Source organism: Vombatus ursinus, unplaced genomic scaffold (assembly GCF_900497805.2).
Source record: "Vombatus ursinus unplaced genomic scaffold, bare-nosed wombat genome assembly UNPS02009205.1, whole genome shotgun sequence".
Lineage (NCBI taxonomy): Eukaryota > Metazoa > Chordata > Mammalia > Diprotodontia > Vombatidae > Vombatus > Vombatus ursinus.
The window spans coordinates 19071437-19085810 of record NW_020948983.1 but is presented as its reverse complement, the minus strand read 5'-3'; the positions used below and the strand labels follow the sequence as shown (position 1 = coordinate 19085810).

At 37.4% G+C, this 14374-nt stretch overlaps 1 protein-coding gene across 1 annotated transcript in view; it reads right to left on the bottom strand.

The window, feature by feature from the left end:
• Window positions 1–14374, bottom strand: part of OGA (O-GlcNAcase) — a 27624-nt gene that overhangs the window by 5925 nt on the left and 7325 nt on the right. Inside the window, exons 5-13 of the mRNA XM_027851637.1 lie at window positions 12502–12673; window positions 11283–11381; window positions 10227–10511; window positions 7553–7711; window positions 6082–6692; window positions 5406–5580; window positions 1897–1982; window positions 796–900; window positions 5–23 (exon numbers count right to left, since the gene is read on the bottom strand). Coding sequence (XP_027707438.1) covers window positions 5–23; window positions 796–900; window positions 1897–1982; window positions 5406–5580; window positions 6082–6692; window positions 7553–7711; window positions 10227–10511; window positions 11283–11381; window positions 12502–12673 — 1711 coding nt within the window. The remainder of the gene's footprint in view (window positions 1–4; window positions 24–795; window positions 901–1896; window positions 1983–5405; window positions 5581–6081; window positions 6693–7552; window positions 7712–10226; window positions 10512–11282; window positions 11382–12501; window positions 12674–14374) is intronic.

Sequence of the window (14374 nt, the reverse complement as noted above, 5' to 3'; positions counted from 1 at the left end):
CTGCAAATCTTGTACACAGATGCCTAAAAACACAATGCAGTATGATGATGGGTCAAGAAAGGTGGCAAAAGAAATCTATCAGAATAATGTCAGATAGAGAGAAGTGTCAGATTGGACCTGCTAATAGGGAATGAGTAATAAGACTAGCTCCATTTAATATAAGCTCTAGTTGATCAACTAGAGTTAGTTGAAAACTGAGGAAGAGGTGTATAAAATGATTGGAGAACTTCAAAAGTTTCTATGAACACTGACAGGGTTCACTCCTGAGATAAAAGTTAGTTACAGCAAAATCAAAGGATTTCTAAAAAGCTCATTGTCTCAGTTCTCCATTTGCTATAACAAAGCTATTTTACGTATGAACAGTAATTTCATCAACTGCTCAAAGAATTGTACATTTTCAATCACCAGCTATGATTACAATGACACTAAAATGGAAAAGTAATGATATCTTGACAGCTGGCATCTGACAATCAAGTAAATATTTATAACTAATAAGCAGGAGGAAAACCAACTCTTCAGAAGCTACCCATCATTATTTCTTAGGAATCCCAACCCTGCAATTCCTGACTTTTTCAAGAGAGCATATCAGAACTTCTAGCTCCTGCTTTTTATAACCTCCTACATACATCTCTAGCGCTCAAATGTCTCATGTTTCTCCTACTCAAGCCCCATAAGCAAGATGCTGCAAAGATCTTCAATCCTTTCAGAATGATAAAAATATGTAACTATTTGGCTCAAAGTAGAGATATATATGTGTCACATAGGTCACAGATAAATACAGAAGATGACCATTACCTCATCTTTAGGAAAGTATGGCCTGATAGTATAAACTTTGGAGGTAGGAGTCAGTGGAGGTGGTTGAAAAAAGAGGTCATTTGCCCCATCAATTGGCAATAATCGCTGTGGAAAGAAAAGGAAGAAAATCATCACTACTGAGAATTAGTTAAATGTTTCATGGGTGTGCACTGCAGATTACCAAATGAACATTAACTGGCTACTGCAGGCAGGCCTAAAGAAGAGGGGTTTGATATGCTTTACTAATGCACACACCACTTTGCAGGGGGTGGGGGCAAGGGCGAGATATTTCTGAATAGAAATTATTCAATCTGAGTATTATACAACTTTAGTGGCTCATTGATGGACTTAAAAGGATGGTAAAGTCTATTCCAATTTTTTTATATATATATATGTATGTATATATATATTTTACCAATCTTATCTAGACCATCTCTGTACTAAAAGATGGCAGAACAGATAATGTCAGGAGGAGAGGTTTGGTCTGAAGAGGGTTAACTGTCCAGAGGAGACGCTTTATCCCCAAAGCAATGCGCTTCAGTTTGCTGTGCGCAGCAGAGCACCTGTTGGGGGGAAAAAGTAGAGCACCTGAAAAATCCATGAACAAATTCAACCACCAAATAAGAAGCTCCATCTGTATTTAATACTTTCATCAATGGAAAGCTTTATAGCTAACCAAGTTATTTCCTTTTTTTTTTTTTAAGAATTACTGTAGATTCAAATTCAGTCTACCATTTATTCGCATATTTGCTCATTTTTGTTCACATTTTTGCTCATGGAATTTCCACTGGCAGACAAGCATGCGCGCATTGTACATTGCGGGCGCAGATTAAAATGCTGTGCGACCTGCAAAGAAACAATGTGAAATGTACACCTAAAGCCGCTGCGCTTCGCATGCGCGGGGGGGAATTGGCAGCATCTCCTTGAGAAATTACTGTGAAAAGGGGAGGAAAATTTGATTTAAAACCAGCTCTAGAACTAAATTGGATTTTGGACTAGAAAGCCTTCGGCAGACCAATCCTTCCAGCCATCTGATGCGCAACAAAAGGTTTCTCATAAAACAAAGAAAATGTCAATTCAGTTGTGAATTCATATTGATACCTGGAACTCTCCTGCTAGACCACCTCTAAAGGCCCAGGGTTCTTGGTCTCCAATTAAGAACTGTGCTGAAGATTGACTACGACACCCTGTTGAAATCAGATCCAAGCGGAGAACGTTACGAGAAAGGGGATTTCCTGAGCGTCTCAAACGTCCAACAAATACATTCTTTGTGGAAAACCTCTCTAACAATAATAATCCAGGATATCAAGGTCAGGGCTGTGATAATACTTAAAAAAAACCCCAACAACTTTCAAGGTGCCCAATATTGATGCCCACTCCCTCAAATATACAATAACTGCATCAAGAATAAATTTTGAAGTAGTCAGATTCTATTCGTTCCACATATATGGGAAGAAAAACAAACTGTCTGAGTTTGTCAGGCTAAAGCTTATATTTTCTAAGTATAGCCGTAACAAATCATGCCATCCATCCTGTATTGAAGTTGTAAAACTACAAAAAGGAGTGACCTGCTACCACAAATTTTACCAGATGGATGGAGAGAGAAATTCTATTATCACAGCCCCAAGAAGGAATTATACCTGTCTGAAGTCACATTTTATATTTTCAGAGAGGGGGAAAGGGAAAGGGTAAGGGAAAGAAAAGGGTTAATCTTGTCAGAAAACTAAGGTCAGCAGAAAAAATAAAAGGAATAGCTTAATAAGTTAACACAGCCCAAAACAATGAAGACGTAAGATGCCTCAATTCTCAGGGAAGATAGACCAAAATTCAAACTTGGATAATTTGCCACATCCTGAGATTTAATTCATATGGGGCTTTTTATGCCCTAAAATGCCCCTTAAAAAAAAAAAAAAGAAAAGAAAAAAAGTGCAATAGCACCTCATTTCTCAGGTCAACTACCACAGCATTTGACATTGAGCTTATTTAAAGCTCTTATTTAATCCATTTTATAGGCTGTGAGGTTAACCACGTGACAATTTAAAAGGGAAAAGACAGTTAAGTTTAAGGACTAAACTAGGAACAATTGCCTAGTCTTCTGACAAGATGAGCAGCGCAAAAGTTCTTTTCCTTTTGAAGACAGCATTCTACCTCCTGTTTAAGTTAACAATCTCATAAGAATAAAATACAGTGTGCTAGTCAGACAGTCCCAAAGCAAACTAAGTTTTGACAATAAAAGCCCATCAAAAGTTCAGGTTTATAATAGGTTGTGTTTTGTTTTGTTTTTTGGTGTGAGGTATTTTGGGGGGTTGGGGTTGGGGTATTTTTTCCCCCTAAACATAGGACAAAATTCATAAGACAAATCTGGAAAAATGGAAAAGGGTTGAAATTCAGGCTTTGACTAGAACCTGCCCCAGTCCATAACAACATAATTTACACTCATCAAAAAGCTATCCCTCTCACTTTGTACAGATTAGCCAATAACTTGGATGATTTTTCTTCACTACCCCCCACTTTGAGACCACAACATAACTAGCACTTCAACTACGACAATAAAAAGCTGCATGAATGAAGAGCTGTGTAAATAAAAACCATTGTTAATGCCTTAGTCGCTGCGCAAATGTGACTTCAGTTCATGCCTACTGCATAGTAATCTACCTGAACTACCTCACAGTCAGAACCTTTCAATTTAAACTAATTAATCATGACGCGTGATGAACATCTGCCGCTGTCCATCCAAGAGCAGTAGAAACTTGTGCTGAAGATTCTCCCATCTGTACACAATGGGGAAGAAGATAATACAAGTCATTAGTAATCAAAAGTACTAGATAACCACATTCTTTTAAGGGACTGAATGCCAACTGGACTGGAAAGAAAAGAGAAGAAATAAGGGCTCCAAACTATATCCCCATGCTCTGATGAATACTACTCAGTATATATCTATTCTATATATACTAAATGCAATCTAAATCTTATATTGTTATGAAAACTCAGTAGTTAGCTTTGAACATGACTCCTAACATAAGCTCTGGGTAAGGCACACTATTGGAAAAAAAAAAACTAACTAAAGCACCTTTGTCATTGGGGAGTTGACAATAATTATCTCCTTATTTCTTGGCCAAGTTATTTATACCCAGAGCTAAATATTTCTCAATCCCACTGCTTAAGTAGAAACATAGAGACACAATATTGTATATTTCAAGGAATCAAGACGTTAAAATTTTACATCATCCTTGCATTAAAGTTTCATTACAAATATATGAAATGAAGATTTGTATGTCCTAGGTGCATACTGCTTACAAGGGTTTTTTCCCCTCAGTGGGAGAGGTGGGAAGAAAAATGCTTGATGAAAAATAAAAATTAAAAACAAAACAAAAAAACCCTTAAATTTAATAGTCCTTGTGGTATCCAGAGAAACTAAAAGTTTAAATTCCAACAAGCATTTATTTTCCCTTGGTAGTAACCTGGACGGAAGGTGATCTATACATCACTTAAATAAGAAGTGAAGTTTCTAAGGTCCTTCCCCCTAGAAGGACAACACTGCACTGTTTTAAAGAATAAAGCCTAAATTTCTTCCCCAAACCGTACTTCCACACGTTAATCCAAAAAGGATTTTTATGACACAATTAAGGATTAGAAATACTAACTTTTAGCATTAATAGCTTCCTTAAGAATTTTAAAAAAGAATTAAGGGCTAATCAAAAATACTTGTACTACTCTTTCCTAATTATTATTGACATCGTTTTAGACATCTCTGTAACCCATTGAGATATCTATGACAACTATGAAAACTATGACATAAATCAGTTAGCCTTGCTGCCTGCTGTGTGTCATAAGCAAGTGTACAACATATTCCTCAGAACTGGATTAAAACCTGGAAAAATAAAGTATGTCCCTGGAGTAATCTGGGCCATGCTGGTGCTTTCTACCAAGTTGTAGGTTTCCAAAAATTTAATTAAAAAAAAAAAAGAAAAAAAAAGACGCACACAAGTCTTGAGCGTCATTTTAATGCAGTAGACATTAACATCTCAGGGCACTATCATTTCCACCCCTTATTAAAGTCAACTACTTAGTGGAGGGAGGAAGAAAATCTGATACGATGCACCAGAATAGCCTTGTCCTCAAACTCGCATGCGCACAGGGCTGGGAGGATCAGCTTCCTCTTGGCCAGGCCCTTTGGTCATTTCAGCAATGGTTCTGTCAAAACATAGCAATTATGTTACCAAGACACAGCAAGCAGCAGAGAGCTGATGGAGAGTCACATTTCATAGTGTCTCAATTCCCAATCAGCAGAAGGCTGTTGAGAGGTGCACTGAATTCCGTCCAGGATGCATTCAGTCAGAACAAGTAAAGTCAGTACTTTCTAATATATTAAAAAGATATTTATGCTGAATTAGCCCAAGGGGAAAAATGAAATCAGCTTATTGTGATTAATCATAATGACTTTCAATTGAAGTCTGTAATTGTGCCTATATTTAGAATAAACATAGGCAAAGAATTTGAAGAAAATAAAATAGATATTCAATTCTTTAGAGGGTTTCCCCTGTGGACTAAATCATGTTTCTTCAAACACACATTATACTCTGGGAGAAGATTGTTCCTGGTGCACCTACCTAACCATTGCACAAAAGACTTCACCATAGACATTATACTCTTGATATCCCAAACATAGGAGTACATGTCATAAAGGATTGTCCTGTTGGCACAATTGGAGAGCCGTGTGAACATCCCCATCACCAGTGCGCACATCTCTTCAAACTTGGCTGCTCGAGACCGCCATTCTTCAATCTATTGAGAAAAATTCAAACTATTCTGAATATAACTTTTTAAATTCAGAAACTAAAAGTTACACACAAAATACTATTAATGCTAACAGGAACTGAAATTGTTCAATCGTAGTTAACAGATTTTAAACAAGCAATAAAAACAAAGCCCAGTGACAAACATTGTTACAAAACACCTTCAAGTTCCTTTCATTCTGAAGTAGCTAGGAGGTTAAGTACAGCAGTAAGGTCAGTCTGCACACTTCTTAAAAGTAGTTTTTGGGGGGCAGCTAGGTGGCGCAGTGGATAGAGCCCCGGCCCTGAAGTCAGGAGGAACTGAGTTCAAATCCGGCCTCAAACCAAACACTGGACACGTACTAGCTGTGTGACCCTGGGCAAGTCACTTAACCCCAACTGTCTACCACAAAAAAAAAAAGTAATTTTGGGGGCATTCTCCATATTAGAGGCATGATGGAGCAGTTTTGTGCTAGCAAGAATTAAAAGTAAACAAACACAATATATTCACCTTTTCAGAGTCTTTTCCTTTGCAATTAACACTGACAACACTGCTGTTTGCTCGAAGCCATTGGAATTCTCTTAACATCTGTGCCCCTTTGGGACCATGCTCATATGGAAGATAGAAAAGATCAGCAAGTAACTGTAAATCCTCCAGAGTCACTGGTTCTGCTGTATACAAAGGTTTCTCATTTGGACCTGGTACAAACTGCTCCTTGTTTGTCTGCTCGTCAGTCTGCATTGGGGCAACGTCACTGATGCAATCTTCCTGCATTGACATCTCTGGGGACTTTGATTCAGCTATGCTTTCTTTATCAGTATCCATTGGTTTTAACTCTTCTGACATTTTAGCTTCAACGATTTCTGTCAGTATCTGATTATCATTCTTGTCAGTCTCCTCTTGCTTCTCTACCACCATATCCATGGGTTCCTCATCGAGCTGTTTCTTTTCTTCTTCCTTGACAAGGGGCGGAGGCTCGCTGCTCAGAGCTGTTCCCTGGCTCATGATGGGCTCCTGGTAAACAGTTGTCACTACAGTGGTGGCACTCAGAGAAGGTGCTGCCACCAGGGGGGCCCCATCTACTACACTTGCTTTTGCGCCACTGTGTGCCACCTGTCTACCTGAAAAATCAGACATATAAAAACCATCAGGAAATTGGGAATCTCCTTTTAATTCAACAAGTACAGATTTAGAGAAATCTATTTTCTCATCTTTGTATCTGCAATGAGGAAATCAAGCAAAAATACAACTAAAGCAATAATGTATCTAGAACACCTCCATTTCTCTTCTACCTTGTTCTCCAAAGACTGAACACTTCCAAGATTCTCTAAAAGACTAGCCTCCTCATAAATATAATATTTCATTATATAAAATTTTAAAATTTGAAGAATTCTGTCCAAATGAATCTTTGGTTCCTTTTCTTAAATGACGGTATGTGACAGCTCTTCCAAAGATTCATTTTCACTGGCAGTAGACTTCAAAATCAAACTGGATCACTCATTGATTTTAATCATGTTTTAGTTTAGAGATTTTTTTTTACTTGTTTCATGAAATAGTTTTATTTTCAGGTTCTCATGCACTTATAATTAGCACCCCAGAGAGAGTCAGGGAAAAACCACCACCATGACCTTACACCCAAGACTCAGACTTCCTAATTCCAAATTTTCACTTAATTTCACTTTTCTAATGACCAGCCTTTGCTCTGCAAGTAAAATGTTAACCACTGTAGGGACAGCTAGGTGGCGCAGAGAATAGAGCACCGACCCTGAAGTCAAGAGGACCTGAGTTCAAATCTGGCCTCAGACATATAACACTTACTAGCTGTGTGACTCTGGGGAAGTCACTTAACTCCAATTGCATTTAAATAAAAAAAATGCTAACCACTGCCATTAAAAATTATTTGATTGTATTTTTGATTCAACCACCTTACCCATAACTTTTCTCTTCCTCCCCCACCTTGACAAAGAGCCACCTCACTTACTGCTATATTGATGAGGTACACCAAACTCCTGCAGCCATTCTGTTAAAGCCAACTTTAAGGCCATCTGAGGACTATACAGCACATCAGTTTCAATATCTTCATCACTACCTTCATTTTCTAATTTAATCTGAATAGATACTGTACTGTCTTCACTGTCAGCTGCAACAAAAACAAAATGACAGAAGTATTTTTATTGTAAAAAAAAAATCAATTTCTACATTAAAAGCTCGTAAGCAGACTAGGAAATTAGACCTAAAAGCCAGATAGTACAAGGATACCATTATTATTTCCAACACTATTTGTAGGCATAACTTAAAAAAAAAGACTTCTCCATTATCTCCTATGCAAACAACAGCATGTTATGTGATGAAATACTGGAAGTCTTGCAATCTCTAAAACATGTAATTAAAAAAAACATTTATTAAGTCCCTACTTATACAAGGTTCTCTGCCAGGTGTTATAGAGGATACATGGTCGCCACCCATAAGGAACTCACTATCTAGTAAGGTATAAAACATGGATAGAAGTTACAACAAAAAGCTAAGTGACATTAAGAGTTTTATCAACAAAGGGAACACGAGCACAGGTGTTATTTCTCACTGGTGAGAATAAGAAAGACGGCTTTGTGGAAAAGGCGACATTTGAGCTGATAAGTCTGTAGCAGGTAGCTTGGTGGCAACATGGGTAAAGCAGTGTGCCTGGAGTTAGACCTGAGTTCAAACACAACTTCATCACTAGCTGTGTGACTCTGGGCAAGTCACAAAAAACACAACTTCAGATGGTACTAGCTGTGTGACCCCGGGCAAGTCACTTAACCTCTGTTTGCCTTAGTTTCCTCAATTGTAAAATGGAGATGATAATAGCACCTACATCTGAGGGTCGTTATGAGGATCATATAAGGTAACATTTATAAAGCGCTTAGCACAGGGCCTGGCACACAAGTGCCATATAAATGCTTATTCCATTCCCCTAGCAGGATGGCATGAAACACTCTGGGTGCAAGTAATAGCATAAATAAAAACACTGAAGAGAGGAAAAAAATAGCCTGTTTGTCTAACAGTAGACTGGTCTAACTGGAGCACAAGGTACATAGGTGAGTAATGTAGACAAGACTAAAAAGATCAGCTCAAATCATGGAATACTAGCCTAAGCAGTTTGGATAACAGCTTGCAGACAATGGGAAACAAATGTTTCTAAGCAGGGATTGACACCATAGCTCTGCTTTAGGAATCTGGTAAAACAGACTGATGGAGTGAAGGACACCAATTAGAAAGCTACAGGAATAGTCTAGAGAAGACAGAATCAGTGGTTGCAGGGTAATGGGAGTAAAAAGAAAGGGGTGAACATGGTGACTTGTCTGGACTCTGGAGAGCAATAAGGATTGTGTCTCTGCTACGTCATGAAGCTATGAGAGACTGATCCAGAAAAATTGAATATATTCTTACTTCATGAAAGACCTGGGGCTTGGATAATTTGGACCCAGTAGAAATCAAGTGGCCATGGAAGATAAATTTGGGTTTGAAATTTCTGGCACAGATGTGGAAAAGCTAATGTGTCCACATTATATGTCAAATGAAAACACTCTGCACAGTGCACAGAACACAGTAGGAACTTAATAAATGCTTATTCCTTCTTTCCTCCTTCTACAGGAGATTGCAAATTACACTGCTTATAAGAAATGATGAGTACCAATAGTCTTTAAAAAATACAACAACAAAACCCCAAAGGACTCTGATGATCCCAGTTAGTGTCTGAATGTGTGAACAATTACAAGACCATTCCTGCTTTTAAGAGTTTTTTCTATTTGTTTCCTTCTCAGTGTAACTATAACTCCCCCAAATAAAAACACAGGATTTGTTCCCAATTTAAAAAAAAAAAGAAAAAGAAAAGAAGGGGATGAGCAGATGAGAGCGATTTTCAGATGTACAACTGGTGAGCCTTGGAAAACAAATTAGATGTGCAAGAGAAAAGAGTTATGGTTGATTTAGATGTCCAACTAGGGTTGACCAGAACAATGACTGTTCCAATAACAAAGGGAAATAAGGAAGAAGTACTAGGACAGAGGTGGGAATACTTTAGTCTCAGACATAAACTTTGGGACAAAGTTTTTTGTTTTCTGTTTTTAAAAAATATAGCCTGAGGGGCAGCTAGGTGGCGCAGTGGATAGAGCACCGGCCCTGAAATCAGGAGGACCTGAGTTCAAATCCCACCTCAGACCAAACATTTGACACATGCTAGCTGTGTGACCTTGGGCAAGTCACTTAACCCCGATTGCCTCACTAAAAAAAAAAAAAAGAAAAATACAGCCTGAGACACAAGAGCTTATTTTACAAACGGAAGAGTCTTATTTTGGTTTCAAATAAAACTTTCAATTTTCAGTCAAATTCACTCAAAAGCATTGAGACATCCATGCTAAAAGAAGTGCGGCATCGCAGTGCTGGCCCAAAATGAGGTTTAAAGACAAATGTCTGTACAAGGTAAGCGGAAAACCCAGGTCTGGAGGATTTGCCTACTGGGCTCAAATAAACAAGGTAAGCGTATATCAAATCACCCAAATGCCTTCAAAAGGTACCTAAACTTTATCATCTCAGAAGAAGAAAGTAGATGTTATATTTATTCTACTTAAGAGTAGCACCCCCCCACCCCTTGCTTTCCTCCCACAAAATGTACTTACTCATTACTACATCTTTCCTCACTCCATTCATATTTGATTTGTACCAGGTGGCCAGAGTGTGAATGGCAACATAGTTAGCTTCAAATTCACAGTTTGGATTAGTCAGGACTCCTTTTAGTCGTGGAATGAGCTCTGTTGATCGTCCTTTGTATGGGCCAAGAAATAGTCTCTTCTGGTCATAATCATTAGCGTGAATGTTATCCCAAATAACTGGAGCTCTTTTAATAATCTTGGAAACCTCTTCAATAGACTCTACTGGAATGTCTTTAGAAACAACTTTCGGACCTATAACCATAATTAAGGCCTGTTAAGAGTATTTTATCTGTACTTACTTAAGTATATATAATAACAACATAAATTTAATCTACTACAATGACTTTTTAGATGGCTCATAAAACCAATTTAGTTCATTACAAGTTAATATGAACTCAACTAACCTAAACCCCACATTTTTGAAGGGAAGACAGAGAAGTGGGAAGAATGTGACTCAGAAGAAACTTGTAAATTATTAGAAAATTCAAAGAATCTATTTTTTAAAGACTGTCATGTGCTAAAAGTCAATCAACACATTCTAATCCAATAAACACTTATTCCAATTCCAATTAATTACCTATGTATACAGTGCTGTAAAAATAACTGATGTTCAGAATGAGTAGGAGGTATTGCAAGAGCCTCAAAGAATAATAAATTAATGTGAAAGGTACTTAATATTAACAACAGAACAGGGGTCCCAGGGGGCACAACAGAAAAGTAAGGAAGTATGGGATACGGTTGTCATGGATGGCTATGAGGGAATAGGGAGAAGTCTTCAGAGGTAGTTAGGTGACTAATGAAACCAACTCAATCACAGAGATTCTTGTTGGGAGCCAATGGTTGTCATGACTTTATTGCACTATTAGAAAAAATATGCCATATTTCAGCAAGTTTTTCAGTAGTAAAAGCAAAAAATTTTCTGATTAAAGATAACAAGAAAATTCAATTAACCAGTTAATTGCCTTTCCTAATTTATCTCATCAAAATTTTTATTTTATATCCTTTAAAAAGATAAAGACTTACCTGTCCATAACACATCAATACCAGGTAACAGTTTTTCACCCACAGTCCTTAAATAAGGAGACTGAGAAACATTTGGATAGCAAAAGGTTCCACAGTATTCTGAGTAAAGAAAGTTCAAAAACAATGATTAGTAGGGAAAAAAGTTTTTTAAAAGTAAAAATCTTGTTCTACTAGTACCTATGTCCCATTTTTTTAGAAGTCTGATGAGTATCATTTACATAAAATATTGGATTAGTCCTTAAAAGTACTGAAATCTCCTAAGTCACTCATTTAAGGATCAATTAACAAATTCTAATAATTGTCCTCACACTATTCCAGAAGTCCTCCTATTATTCTAAGAGTAATCACTAGAAACTGTATTGTGAGGCAAGTGACAACAATCAATCTTGGGTTTGAACTGCCAACATTTTTTAATTTCAGTCTCAGGGACAGTGAAAATTAAATTTTATCTCAGAGACAATGCAGGTTTATATCCAATGAAGTTTAACGTTTCTACACATAATTCAAGTTTATGTGTGTTTTAAGTGATTCTTAATACAATCTTATTAAAAGTATTGTGCCTTTGACCATCAATGTAGATAAAATCCTTGTCTGGTGGTTATGCTATAGGAAAGGTAATTAATTACTTTCAAAGAAATTAATCCAGTCCAAACTTTTTATAATTTAATCACTTCCTAAGAAAAGACAAAACTTATGGTTGAATTTGGAGGGACAACTGAAGTAGCCTTTTACTTACTGGAAAAATGGAAAAGAAAAAAAAAAAGGTTTCTCCTGAAGCTACGGTATTAGAGGTAGTGGGAGAAGTGGGGGAAAAAGTACAGACATAAATGGGGTCAAAGAAGGGAATAAATAGAAATGAAAAGTGGAGTTAAAAACTACCTAGTTTGATTTTTCCATTTCAATATTATATACACCTTTTAAAATTCTAAACATAATAACCAAAAAAGAACATTATGCTCTAGAATTGTATACGAACACCTCTTTACCCTCTCAATCATCCCTTCAAATATTATATCAGTGCTTTTAAAATGATAAAGTCCCTAGCCAACTTGGCTGTTGTTTAAACTAATGTAATTTCCCCTATCTTGAAGAATTTTTATCAAAGACTTTTGATGCTATTTTTGGAAAGCATGATTCTTCCCTACCAGCCAATTGTACATATTATACACTCACATTCCCTTGAGGGTGACAAATTGTAAAGGGGTATTGATGCTTTTACCTGTGGGGCAGAAAAGAAAGGTTTCTGGCTCTCCTAAATACTGATAAATTTCATTTGTTATAGAGACTTGGGCATGCGCAAAGGAACTGAACACTTCTTTGTCTGCTGCACACATGTTGTGATCAATATCGTCAAAAAGCAAGGCAAAAGATCTGCAACCAAATTGGGAAACCTGGAAGAAAAAATTAAGATTGTTAAGACTACAAAGGCTAAAATATACTTTATGATATATATCAATCCTATTAAGATATCATTTCTTAGAACCTAAAGGAAAATTTAACTCTTTAACTTCTCATAGATTTATTCTAATATTTTTAGTTGAACATTTTATTGATTTCTAATGCTAATTAAATATTCAATTTAATTAACCAGTTTTTAAAAAATCTATTATGTACAAATTGAGGTCCTTGGATGTGAGGTCCTTCCTTTATCTTCATTATCCCTCAACATCATCTTCTACTCTTCCCTCCTTTCCCCCAGTATCTGACAAAAAAGTAACCCTTCTCCTTGCCAAAGTCAACCCTTCTACATATACATTTGATCCCATACCCTCCTTCTTCAGCAGAATGAACCTTGAATGTCTCCATATATATTAGTTCCTTTCTCTAATGCCTTCACACATGCCCAAATCTCCTTTTCCCTGAATAAACTTCACTTGAACCCCATCATTTCCCCCAGACATTATCCTCTCTCTCCCTCTTCTCGGCCAAAATCCTTGAAAAAAACTCACTTTCCTCACTGCCTCCACTTCTCAACCCTTTGCCATCTGGCTCCTAAACTCATTATTGAGTTTAAACTGCCTTCTCCAAATCATTGGTAACCAATAATCTCTTAACTGTCATATCTGATGGCCTTTCCTAATTCCCATCCTTCTCAATTTCACAATTTAACAAATGTGCCCTTTACATATAAAATCAGCAGAAAAAGACACCCAAATTCACAAAGGCATAATACTCTAAGAATATTCAATTCAACACTAAGTGGGGGGAAAGGGAAAAAAGTAACCCTGTAACATAATGAAGCCCTTGCTTGACTCATGACAGAACTGAAGAGGTAGGGGGAAATTTCTCTACCTTCACCCCAAGCTTATTCACTTTACCTGTTTCAACTCCAAGGAAAGACTGAGTAGCTTGGGAAGGAAAAGCTTCTAGGGAAGGGACTACAGGACCAGAGGCATTCTCAGGAAAGCTTAGGGCTATTTCCTTTCCCTGCCTTGACTCACCCAAAGTATCCTGTGGAACTGATCCTCTTTCCAAATTGCAGACTATGTTGGGGAAGCAGTGTTAACCATGAACTTTTTGGCCTAAGAAATCATCCCTAGCCCTCTAGTGGAGCCTGATCCAGACACCCTGAAGTGCCTTACTCTCTACAGTGGGGTGGCCCATCACACTTTCAATCCTGGTCCCTCTGTTCAACCTCTTTAAAAGTCAGAAAGAGCAAACTTCTAGGTAAAGGTCTCTGGATATAGGATAACAACTGTCATCAGGAAAGCATGATAACTCCAACAGCTGCTGAGGCACCATTTACTATTATCCATCCCTTGCCTCACTTTAAGAGCAACCCCTCTCTGAAACGCAATCATGCGTAGGACTTTTTTCATACAGAGGACACTTCCTTCAACACCTGGCTCAAATGCCAGCTCCTATAAGAAGCCTTTTCAGTTTACAGTAGTTGTTAGAACCCTGCCCCTACCCCCCACATTGGCCCTGAAATGCCTTTGTATATATTGTACTTTGGTGTAAATCCTTGCCTCACTCTCACCCCAACCCCCAAATGTAAGCTACTTGAGGACAAGGACTAGTTCACTTTTATCTGTATATACATGTACACACACACACACACACACACACACACACACACACACACACACACA